The sequence below is a fragment of the Protopterus annectens genome, chromosome 15.part0 (assembly GCF_019279795.1).
Source record: "Protopterus annectens isolate FY-2018-M chromosome 15.part0, PAN1.0, whole genome shotgun sequence".
In the NCBI taxonomy this organism is placed as follows: Eukaryota; Metazoa; Chordata; order Ceratodontiformes; family Protopteridae; genus Protopterus; species Protopterus annectens.
This window is the reverse complement of record NC_056749.1, coordinates 600,437,731-600,450,951: the sequence shown is the minus strand read 5'-3', so window position 1 is coordinate 600,450,951 and position 13,221 is coordinate 600,437,731. Positions and strand designations below refer to the sequence as shown.

Genomic DNA, 13,221 nt, shown 5'->3' with positions numbered 1-13,221 from the left:
AAAGTAAAGAAGCAAATAGTATATGTGCTGGCAGGTTTGAAGAGTATTATTGTTAAGTGTAATAACTCTTAAAATAGCAATGACCTACATAGTGCTGATCTCCACTGGTAAACATGAAATAAATAAATGCAGTTGAATGATGTGACTCAGACACTGTTAAAATGCTTACTAAGAGTTTTTTTCTGTCACTCTTCAGTTTTGCAGGTGAATCAGAAAGAGAAGCATCTCACTGGGTCTGGATCCTAACAGAAGCTAAGGAAAATGCTTTATCCTATAATGAGGTGGCAGAGAAAATTTGGAAAGTCCCAGAAAACTGTTCATGTGCTGACTGTGGTGACCCTCAACCTAAATGGGCATCAGTCAATCTAGTGTTGGTCATCTGTGAGAGATGTGCAGGTAATGAATCTTCTGGTCTACAGTGAGTGAGTGAGTGAGTGAGTGAGTGAGTACATGTCTACATGTTTTGGTTACTAAGAATGGTAATATAAACATATGAAGTTAGAAGTATTTGGATAAAATATAGGTTCATAGGTACTTACTAAGTTATGATCTGTGAAGATCTTAAAAATCCTAGCCCTGCATTCCCATGGTAATTATTAGCCCTTATATTTTGTAGTAAAAATCAACAAAGATGAGCCACACAAGTAAATTTTCATATAATATATATATATATATATATATATATATATATATATATATATATATATATATATATATATATGGTAACTACATATTTTACCTAACCATGATGACCATTGGTTTGTTATACCTATACTGAAATATCAAAAAATATAAGTGTTAAGATGGATTTTTTCTAGTAGAATTTATCCAGACATTACAGCTGACAAAATGGATTTCTGTATTTCAGACCAGCAACATATTTATGCTGTGAGCTAGGTAAGCCACATAGTGTTGCTTTGTTCTGAAACAAAGGAAAGTTGAGTACTTGAGTGAAGCAATTAGAAACATAAATAATATGTCACTGTAGTCTTGGCTTGTTTTGCTATAGTTCTTATATTGAATACAGCTTTACTTGTGTAACTGTCTGAAGGAAGTCATGCATAAGTGCAGAGTATCTGAGAAATATGCTGAATAACAGTCTCTGAATGATAATTTTATATTTCTCCTATCAATCAGGGTTGCAAACTATGGAAGGAATATTCCAGAACCTGACTGTTCCTTGTTTCATGTCTATAAAATTCTTTAGTTCTGCTATTTTAGAGTTTATCTAAGCTTGTTATTAGTATTTTTTTAGATATGCTGCTATCTGTTTGGAAAATAAATTTCTTTACAAACTGCTTTCAATATCTTGGTGGTTTTATACTAATGAAAGATAGAAGTAAGAAGAAGGTCAAACTTCTTAACATTTGGTAGAGCTGCCAGGAACTTAGAGATACAAAAGTAAAAACATTCCTTCATTGAAGTGCTGACATGCTGACCAAGGAAATCAGCTGGAGCATCTCTAGGGAAAGTAGTTATAAAACATGAAGGATAAACAGGATCTGAAATCTTCAAATTAGCCAAAATGAATGGAACCTAAGGCATTTTCTGTTAACATGCCGGTGGCCAGTGGAGGGAGGCTAGAGCAGCTACGTCAACTCACAGTGGGATCCATCTTGAAAAACTGAATAGCTGTACAGGCACCAATTTCAGTATTTTGTTATTAGATGCTTGGACTGTTAGTTTAAGTTCTCAAAGAAAATTTCTCTTTCAGATGAAAATGTAATAAATGAATGCCTTTCAGTCCTAGACAATATTAATGACATGCATTATAGTAAAGTAATCTCTGCCAAGTAGCAGGAAAAAGAGAAAAAAGATAAAGAAAGTAATAATTAACTGTCACACAGTCGGGAACTAATAAGGTAAAAATAGGCTGATGAATGTAAATTCTTAGGATACTCAGAAGCTGTCATTTAAAAGCAAAACTTTCTGCCATTGCAGCTATTATGACAAAGGAACGTTTTCAAGTTTTAGTTTTTTTGCAGTTCACAGTTTAGCCATGAACTGGTTAAAAGTCTCCAAATGGCAAAGCCCATGTGAGTTCATCACATGATCCTTGTTTTTGAGTCGCCCAAGGAAGATGTATGAAAATATGGCATCATTTTAAAAAAGACAATGTTCTGCCTGAAAATAGTCGTCAGCATTTCCACTCCAAGATAGATTAATCCTGAGCTGTATCTGAACAAGTTAAAGAAAATAATTCATTATGATTTCCTTTTTGTACAACACAGAATGTGCGCCATAAATCCTAAAGCTCCACACAGATGTAGGCAAAATGTGAACACATAACTTTTCACTGAATCATAAATCATAAAGTTCCAGACAAGAAAGCTCTGTTGAAAATGCAAACACAGAGACATTTGTAATATGCAAAGAATGGATGCATTTTGAAGCTAGGGGAAGAGAAGAGAAAAGAGAGGAGAAGAAAGTTTTGCAGATAAAGTGACTTTAATTTTAATATAATTTTCTTTATTTTCACAGGTTTTATGTGCAGTGACATTTTAAAAGAGTAGTGTTTAGACAGGTCTTAAATTCTACAAACTAAATGTTTAAAGATAACATAAGTCTTCACGTCTAGGTTTCCCCAGTCATTCGTATGTGATGATTTCTAGATTTGGGCAAGATGCCAAATTTGTCACAGTTATAAATCATCAGCAACTTTTCATGAGTTTAAATGCAAATTAATCCCATGAGTAGTTAAATGTGACATCATAGGATGTTAAATTTAATTCCTCACATTTCTGCAAAGTTACACTGTGAATCTTTATTTAGTTCTAATGTTATACTGTTATCTTAGTTACATGATTTCAGTTCCAATGTGTAAAAGATATTAGCATACTCAGGGAAAATGTGTGTTGTATAAAAGCTAACATGTTCTGATATTATAGACAGTAAAAGGCATCTGCAGAGTTGTATACAACTTATTATAAATGTACACAGGCATGTATAGGTACACACACACACATGCATGGACATAAAACTGTTACCCCACCCTCCATATAATGGTGAAGACAAACTAAAGTTTATGCAGGTGTCTTTGGCTTTTATTCCATATAGCACTTTTTAATGCTGAAGATGTCATAAAGAAAATGTTGATAACTTCTACAGGTTAATGTTTTTCAATGAATCACAGAATTTAATTACAAAAATGTATGTACACAACACTGTTGAGTTAATGGCAACAGAAATTCAGGCATATTTCAGATATGATTTGCTGGTAAACATCTGCTGTGTGTGAGACTGTAGACTTTATAAATATAAACAGTAAGTCAAAATATTTGTCTGTTCTGGAAGATGCACTAGAAAAGAAAATGTAATTTGCCTGTCTAAATGAGCCCTTTAGATACTGCTGAATATGCTTGTTTTTAATCTGTGGCATTTCCAAAGAAGGCAAAATGGAGAGTCGTCTGATTTCTTGATAAAATTTAATTTTTGCAAACTGCATTTTTTGAAAGGAAAGTAATCAGCAATTAGGTTACATGTTTAACACTGACATTCTAGTAAAACACATTCTAATTCTTGTTGAATATAGGATCATTTGTGACTGTTGAATAACAAGAATATAAAATTATGCCACTTAGTAAGGTCATAGACCAGATTATTTAAAATAACATTATTGTCAAAGAGAAAAGAAATGTGCAAGTGTAAATTATTTGGCAAAAGTTGTTTTCATTGTATTTATATTGTTTCTTATTGTCAAAAGATGATTATCTCAGATAAACTCATCAGTAGTAAATTTAATGAATCTGCATTACAAAAGGGGAAAGTGTGTTCATACAAATGTATATTATTAAAAATGGTCATTTCCTGATATGCTCTTACAGGTTGACAACATAAAGACTTTATTAACTTTGGGTGGAGTGAAAAGCAATGATAGTTTAACACATGATGCAGACAAGAGGCTAGAAAAGTCATTACTGTTCTGAATTCTAGCCAGTTAATTAAATTAGCAAGAACTGAAAAAATAATGTGTTGTAATAGGAAAGAATTATGTTTTTTCTGCTATTAAACAGCTCAAATTAAAATCTAAGCAGGCAAATAAAGAATAAGCTGTTCTATGTCTGAAATGTTTAAAGCTATGAAGGTTCTTGTGTTTACAGTAAACAATTTAAGTTATATAAATCAGAACATTCAAGGTTAAATTTATGGCTAACCAGTGACTGTATTCTGACACATAAAAGGTTAGGTATTTAGTATTATATAATACATTCTAGTAAAATTATTTGTTTTGTGTCAGGAAATCACAAACAGTGTCATGGATTTTGTAAAATTATTTCAACATTGTTTAAGTTTTGGTGTATAGATATGGAAACCTTCATTCATACAGAGGCTGGCAACCAACAGGTATTGGCATTTGCTGCAAAATAATGGTGACTGTTGTACTGTTACTGTGTTCAGATCATCTTACACATATGGACATGTGTGGAATTTTCACAAAGATGCCATTTCCTTTCAAATTACAGAGAACTAGATAACAGTCTAATGGCAGTTTTCAAGTTCTGATTTTTCCTGCTCGAGTTTAGTGATAGTTAATAATTCTCAAATCCTTTTGAGGAGAATGTAAGTAAATAGGGATAATTAATTAAATGATTAACTAGGGAGAAAGGGCTGCCTATTTGCAAAAGATTAGGAAAATATAAAATGCACTGAAAATCATAAGACAAAAAGTATCAGGACTTTCAGAGTTAAATGTGATACATCAGGCAGCTTAAAGGATATATTTCTGTCTGTGCATCAGGGGATAGTTAGGAAATATGATAGGAAATATGAAACACTTTTAGCGATTGTAGTTTTATTTTATAATGATACTGATAAAGGGATTAATTACTTTATTAAAACATTTAATTGCTTTCTTCCCTTAAAGAAAAGGTTATCAACAGTAAGGCTGACAGATAGAACAGAGTGTTAAGGCTGTGAACTGCATTTCTTCTGGTACAGGATTCAATTCCCTCAGTTTTCATTTGCCAATTGTGCGACATTGAGCAAGTCAATTAACCAGACATTGCTTTCAGAACATTTCTGAAAAAGGAGCTGTGTGTCCATGTAATCTAACTAATCAGCAAATTGGTTTTATTAGGTCAGAAAAAGGAATAATACCAAACAGTTATTTTATATTTACATTTATCAGACGGTTTTCACAATATGCACAGCATGTGCATATAATTTCCATAATAATCACAGTATGCATGTATGGTTTTATAAAATGCACATAATATAGTTATGATTTTTACAACATGCACAATATGTATATATGTTATGATATGCTCAGCATGGGCTTGTGGCCAAACAGCTTCATAGATGACAATATTCAAACATCAGTTTCAAGAATAAGGTTACATGTTCATTGTAATATGTTGGTTAAAATGTGTTATTACTACTTGAAAAACCAAGAAGTAAAGGTTATTTAATGAAATTCAGAACATTGTAGATCAAACTTTAATGGGTAAAATGTCATGAAATATGGGAAAAAAACTAACAGGGTGTTGCAGATTTTGTTTTAAAAAAAGAGAATGCTAAACACATGATTTTAAATCACATGAGAACAAAATGAAAAAATGTATATGCGACTTCCCTCCTTTGGGGCAGTAATCAAGGAGCCTCAATCCTCACCACTGACACTGGTGGGGAATGTTCACTTAGAACAAAAATGGATGCACACAGTATTTTCAGATGCAGTTCTCTGCACCAAGCAGAAGTTCCCTGAAGAGCGCACATGGAGCATACCCAGTCCTGGGGCTAGACTTCCTCCTCCAGGCCCCAAATAAAACTTCACCTTTCTCTCTGCAGAACTCAGTGATTTGTGTCGCTGTTCGAAATAGCTTACACACAGTCTTTCAGATTTGATTTTCACACACACACACACACACACACACACACACACACACACACACACACACCTGGGAAAGGCTGACCCAGATTTACCTGCTATACCACCTTCACCTAGACTTATAAGGTACATTCACTACCACCAGCCAGCTACTTTAAGGCTCTTACCAGGGTAGCCAATTACTCTTAGTAAAATTAATACCTATACAAATGGTAATGTTTGGCCAAGTGGCAAGACTTTCAGGAGCATGAAACCACAGAGCCACCAAATAAATGCAATTACTCTCAAAGATTAAAATTATTTTCTAAAAGACCAGCCACAATAAAAGGTATAGATATATTTAATAATAAAATAGAAAACATGAAAATAGGTTTATAGGTTGGTACTAGGCTATAAACCTATGAACCTATTTTCATGTTTTCTATTTTATTTATTATTAAATATATATATATATATATATATATATATATATATATATATATATATATATATATACACACATAAATACTGAACATCTATTTACAATAAATACCAGAGTTTCAATTCACAGGAAATATAAAAACAACACAGACTGAAAGATTCAGATACAGAAAAATATATTTAACTTATCTCACTATATTTACTTAACTGACTGAAGAATTAATGTTCTCTACTTACTTCTATAACAAGGCAAAATGAAATGGATGTGTGTCTTTGTTGTCACTTCCAATAACAGAGTGCTGAGTGTGTCACTGTCACATCCCTTACTAGTATCTAAAATAATTTCAGTGGTGGCTGTAGAATGACATCACATCTGGTCACCTGATTCTGTGTTTCCACACTACCCCCCTGACTAGAAGCTGAACCAGGATCTAGCACAGATGTGTCACAATACACAACTAGAGCTTTGCTAAGGTATCTAGAGACTGTAAAACAATTCCATTACTTTCATCTTTCCTGGAGGGACTAACCAGCCATTCTCAGGCACCACAGGGTAGCATTTAGTTCACCACTAAGGACAATAAGAACCCAGGCCTTTCCCAAACACTGTCTTTCTGGCTGCATTCAGGCCAGTGAGATAAAATCTTTATCTCCTAAAACAAGTCATTTAATTTCTGGTTATTTTTCTTAAGGTAAGCTGAGTTGAGCTTAACACCTTCACTTCCAGCATCCTCTGTTATCATATATACATTTCCTCAGTTACAACAATACTTTCATCTTTCCTGGAGGGACTAACCAGCCATTCTCTGGCACCCGCAGATAGCAGTTAGTTCACCACTAAGAACAATAAGAATCCAGGCCTTTCCCAAACATTGTCTGTCTGTCTGCATTTAGGCCTGTGAGATAAAATCTTTATGGCCTAAACCAAGTCATTTAATTTCTGGCTATTTTTCTTAAGGTAAGCTGAGCTAAGCTTAACCCCTTCACTTCCAACATCCTCTGTTATCATATATACATTTCCTCAGTTACAGCTGTACAGTCTGATACAAATGTACATTTATTTCTATCCGGCACGGCTCACTGTTGATACATTTTAACAGAAGCAGCTTTACAGATACATTTTTAACATAAGCATCTGTACAAATCAGTTTGATATACAAATGACATAAAATTATTTACAAATCTCCAGCTAGGTATGCTGGCATATGTTACACATGCATTGTCATACTCTCTCTGGCATAGCTGTCACTACCTCACATCTTCACAGTATATTTCAGAGATTGGCTTGTTGATGTGAACAAATGTGGAGTGAATGTAAAATGGCTGTTATATGTGACAGGATTCATGGAGTTCAAGTTCTAACCTTTGTGACATGAAGTCAATTAAACAGGTGCATCTGGAGTTAGCACAGGTAAATGAAATGTATTAATTCTCACTGAGAAAGGAGAGAGTGTGTGTGTGTGAGAAAATACTGTGCAACCATTTCAGGTAGTGAAATGAGATTTAAAGATCAAATGTGTACATCTTACAGTTGTAAATGTTCTGTATGCCAAAGGATCTGATGGCTCACCATGGCGTTGGCAGCCAATGTTTTTTCAGGTTGGAAATAATCATTTCAAAGGGTTCTTAGTTGTAGTATTTATGATTCTAATATGGCTATGCTTCATGTGTAGAATGTTAATAATTAGTGCAAGATACTTATTAGAGAAATAATGATGAAATATGTATGGATGTAAATGTATATTCCCAACCTGAAAACAGACTGGTTGCCAATGCCATGGTGAGCCATCAGCTCCTTTGGCATACAGAACATTTACAACTTTGAGATGTACCCATTTGATCTTTAAATTGTTTTATACTAATGACAGATGAAGATAAGAAGATGAACAAACTTCTTAACATGGTGCTAATGCCGTGATGAATTTGCAGTTACCCGTCCATTGATCCAAGTTACATTTGAATAGAGTAAGAGAAGAACTCTGCTTCATGTAGGCTGAAACCAGTTTATTCTCTGTTATACATATCTATCCTCCATGTTCTGTTAGTTTTGCAAAAGGCATTACAGACTCTTGAGTGGGGTTTTCTGATACCATTGGATTTCCAAATATGTAATAGGTCTGAGATAACAGGGATTGTTGAGGATCTGTAAACAAGGCAGAGATCACCTCTCCGTAGCCTGTATGATACCAAGAAGAGAGAAAATGCTTTGGGGTGATCTGCATAGTTTTTATGACTTAGGCCCCGAACTTTTTTTAATGAGGTAACATTGGGGGTCATCCAGTTGTGACAAGTGCTTGGCCAGTTTAATACAGAAAGGGGCATTATACACAATGATGTTGTGTGTGTACTTGGGGTGCAGGTACTTGAGTGCTTATGTGATGTGGCAAATTCTGGTGCCTGATAGGGAACTATGACCCTCTCTTTGCACAGCCTGGTGAGTGGTACATTGATGTGTCCCACTATGGATTCACCTATGGCAAGAATATTTGTGTGTGTGGTGGCTTACCTTATGTGCTTTTGGACTGAGTCTGTTTTATTCACAGAAGTATATCTCATGGTGGGTGTTACCTGTGATGTGTGTTTGTGTGGTTGCTGAGGGTAGTTGCTTCCTTTTACAGTTACATTTAAGATGCCACTTTGGATAAGGTAGGCTACTTCTAAGAGCCACTTGTGTGAGGTGTTTAAGACTGGTTTGGTGTTGTGTGCTGCTGACTACCTTGTAATTTGTAGTGGCTTCACATGAGAGATTTGCGTCCAATAATGTTATATGATTACATCCTGTCACACCCTGTGCCAGATTTCTTTAAGTAATAGGTGGTTGTCAGTGAAAAAGAGACAACTATTACATTGTCTCAGATGCCCGTTTCAACCAAGCTAGCTACAGAGGCAGTTATAAAGTACAGATCCATGGTTCCAGTTGCCTACTACTGTGGCCTGGAGGGGACATAGTGCTAATAGATTAGGAGTTGCTTTAAAGGTGTGCTGTCTGTCTAACATGAACAATACAAGAAAACACACAAAGAAGCCTAACCCACTTCACCAACTACTATTAAATACATTCAGAATTTCTAGAGTAGGTTATATAGAGGAAGCTATGGTTATAATAGTCTGTATCTATACAGTGCATGGTTAAAATGTCTGTGTGAGAAACGGAGTCTAAACATAGGCAACTTATAATAGCAGAGCAATGCAAAAAAATCAACTGGGACCATTGGCCAATAGCAAAACAACACAATGCAAGATTCTGTCAGCAGTCGGTGGCCTAGAGTTTAAGCCAAAGCAATATTTACTCAGATAACAATAAATGCCAAAAAATAAGTGCAGAACTATTTCAGTAAGTCAGTAAGAAATGTTAAAGTACTTATCCTAGGTATTTCTCAACTGGTAGTTAGTCCAGTCTGGTATAAAACAGTCTCAGTCCGTAACACTGTTGTTTAACGTTGAGCAGCTCTGAGCGAATAAGCATAAGACCACACAAACGCGGACAGCTTATAATAGTAGAAAAATACAAAGAAATTCCCACTGGCCAATAGCTCATTTGCATACCATGCAAAGCAAAAATCATGACAACCTATATACCAGCACTTCAAAATTCAAGGTTCTACAAGTAGTCAGAGACATAGAAATGGCTTAAGTTCTTCCTCTACTCTTACTAGAATTTAAACCAAAGCAATTCTGACTCGGATCACAGTACATGCATATATACTAGAAGATGGGTATTAAATGAGTGCTAATGAAGTGAATTTGTAGGAAGGGTCGTGTACTAGAACACTAGGATGTGCAGGTTTTAAAAGAAATAAGGAAAAAGGGGTAAACCTTGTAGGAAGTGCACTATGCAATACGCAGGTAGAATGATAAGCTTGGTAAATAGAACTTTAGCAGTCTAAGAAGAACCTTCCCATTTGAGCTACAAGCTAACCAGCAATATAAGCAGATGAAATGAGTCTGGGAGAAGCTTCTACAGACAATTTATAGTAAAGGCAGATAACTCGTGAGCAATACTGATTGGATGGATGGATGGACACTCAGTATTATGGATCTGTGGAAAACAATATTGGGTTACAGAGTCCATTCTGCAAGGAAGAAGAACTGATAAGGTGCAATATTCCTCTTGCTTAATAAGTAACTGTAATTATGTATAATCCATTAAATCTGAGAAAGGAGCATGAGTCCAAATGAGCCACTCTTCTTGGCCTGTTATTTCTTCTAGCTAGAAAGTGGTGTGAGTAAGTCAGAATCCCTTATTATTTACAAGGCATGTTACTCCTGCTCTTTTACGGAGTACTTAGAAGAGCTGTACTCCACACATTCTGCAGCATGCAGTGAAGAATATTACTCCTTTTGTGTTGCAGGTGTACAGGTTGTCATGGTTCCTGCTTTGTATGATATTCAAATGAACATGTTCCTTCTACCTTACAGTGAATGCATGTGAGCAGAGCTGCTGTTATGCTGTTCAGGTTTGTAAATGAGCATGGCTCATCACAGAAAATGAGGCATAGGTTCATGGGTGTGTACTAGACTAACAACCACTAGGGCCTTTGTAAGCCTAGCTATGCAACTAAAATGTGACCAATACATTTGATTTATATAGGGGTAATTTACTGAATGCCTCTATCCATCAGAGACATGGGCACCAGACCAAGGCTGAATTTCCAGTTATCCATCTATTGGTCCAAGTTGCCCTTAAATAGGAATAGGAGGAACTCTGCTTCACATGGATAGAGACCCTGTTCGAGAGAATGGAAATTCTCTGAGAAACGTCTGTCTGTCTCTCTCTAACATATCCTGTTTATGTCACAAGCAAAATTTTGGTCTTTTAATGTAGTAGTTCTGATGCTGTTTGTTTTGCAGATATGCAAACAGTTCATCAAAACAGGGTCCAGGGATGCCCTGTATGCCCGGCAAAGATCACCTGTCAGAAGTCTGTATAATACCAAGTCAAGAGACAAGGCTTTGAGGTGATCAGTATTGGACATAATATTTACTCCATGCATTCTTTTTGTAAGTAACCTTTGTAGACATTCCATTAGCTGCAAGTGTCTGTTCCGGTACATACCGAAAGGGGCATTATACAGAATGATGGGTCTGATGAGGGCTGAGTACAGTAGTATGATGACCTCTGTAGATCTAGATGCCATGTTCTTGCTTATAAGTTGAGCAACATAGAAGGATTTTTTCTTACTACCCTGAACACATGTTTATCGAAGGCTAAGTTACTATCTACATGAGTTCCTAGATCCCCGACTAATGAATCAACTTGTAAGGTTGTTTTATTTATGATGTAGTTACCTGGGTTGGCAGACTTTCTAAAAGGTACTATAATGCATTTCTTGGTACTGAGTTTTAAGCCATGTATTTGGTACCAATCATTTGTCTGTATTAGACCTTCCTGAAGGGTGTTCTTTTCTTGGGGAGGGGGTCAATGACTGCTCCCAGTTTGCAATCATTTGTGAACTTGGTTAGCCAGAGGGCTTTGACATTGGCTTTCACATCTGAGAAGTAGATGGCAAAGAGGAGTGGGCCTAGCACAGAGCCTTGTGGGATTCCACTGGTGACAGGCCTCTTTGTGGAGGTGGCTTCATTGATTCAAATTTCCTGGGACCTATCAGTGAGACAGCTAGCTATCTGGCATGTTATAAAGGGGTTTATACCTAGTTCTGTAAGTTAGTTGACAATTGCCTTAGCCAGATGTAGGTAGACAGTATGCACCATTTTCCCCTCATCAATTGCCTTAGCGAACCTTTCAAAGAAGTCCACCAGATTCAGTAAGCATGGCCTTCCTTTGACATAGCCAAACTGGGATGGAGCCAGTGTCTGGAGGTTTCCTATGTCCTTGATGATAATTTCCATGGCTTAGCAAACAAGACTAGTCAGGTTAATGGGCCTGTAGTTTCCAGCATCTGTTGAAAGTCCTCCTTCATGAAGGAAATGGCTGTCCCAGTCTTCCATTCACACGGCACAAAGCCTGTTATACAGTTAAATATTGACTCCAGAAGTCCTGGTAAGTCATATTTTAGACTATTCAGGAGGCATTCTGGGATGTTAGGGCCCATTGAGGCTGTATTCTTGACCTTAGTGAGTGCAGCCAGTACCTGCCCAATAGTTATAGGAGGAGAGATTATCTTTAAGGGTAGTTTTGGGGGGACAGTTGGGAGTGAGAAGGGGGTAAAGCTGGAAATTAATTTATCTGCTAACAGGTTCACTATATCACCAGGCTCTGTGAATGTGGCCGCATTAACCACCAGTTGAGCACATTGCAGTGTGCTATTCGTGAGGTTCCTGACATAGCTGCAGAAGGTTGTATGGTTATTTTTCACCTGAGATGTTTTCTTAACCTCAAATTTGGCTTTGCTTGACCTAATTAGCCTTCTTAGTGGCCTATTTACTTTGATGAGAGAGTTTTTATCTTAATGGGAATTACCCTTCCTGGTTTGTGCCATAATGTTTTTCCTTTTGTTGTATATTTGGGATGCCACCAGGGTAATTAGTTTCTAAGGCTAGTTCTGGGTTTACTTGCGGTAGGCACAGCAGGCTGTATGTAGCCATTGACCTGCTTGTACAGAGTTTCTGAGAGCAATTCTGCATAGGCTACTGTGTTCTCAGGGTTTGGAGGAGAATTGAATTTTGACAAACCATCACTTAATAACAGGTAATTTGCATTGGAGTAATTCCTAACAGTTGGTTTTAATGTGATTATGAAGTTGATTTTGATTTCAAAGGAGACAGCTTTATGGTTAGACCTTACCTAGGATGACGAGACATTGGGGGACAACAAGTTACCAGAGATATACAGAACCAACACTACATGTTGCTAATTCCCCCAGCGCCCCCTACAGTACACACAACACATTTGCCCGCCCGACATTACATTCCTTCCCCTCTTAAGTAACCTTCCATAAGAAAAAAGAAGAAAACAGCGAGCAAGCCAAACCACAATCATCTAATCAATTTAATGTTTTTTAAGCATATTAAAA

The 13,221-nt window shown here is 36.3% G+C and overlaps 1 protein-coding gene across 2 annotated transcripts in view; it reads left to right on the top strand.

Moving 5' to 3' along the window:
• LOC122789943 (arf-GAP with Rho-GAP domain, ANK repeat and PH domain-containing protein 1-like) overlaps positions 1-13,221 on the top strand; it is a 1,460,469-nt gene that overhangs the window by 668,953 nt on the left and 778,295 nt on the right. For both annotated transcript variants that reach the window (XM_044057421.1, XM_044057422.1), the window contains one exon: positions 197-396. In XM_044057421.1, coding sequence (XP_043913356.1) covers positions 197-396 — 200 coding nt within the window. The remainder of the gene's footprint in view (positions 1-196; positions 397-13,221) is intronic.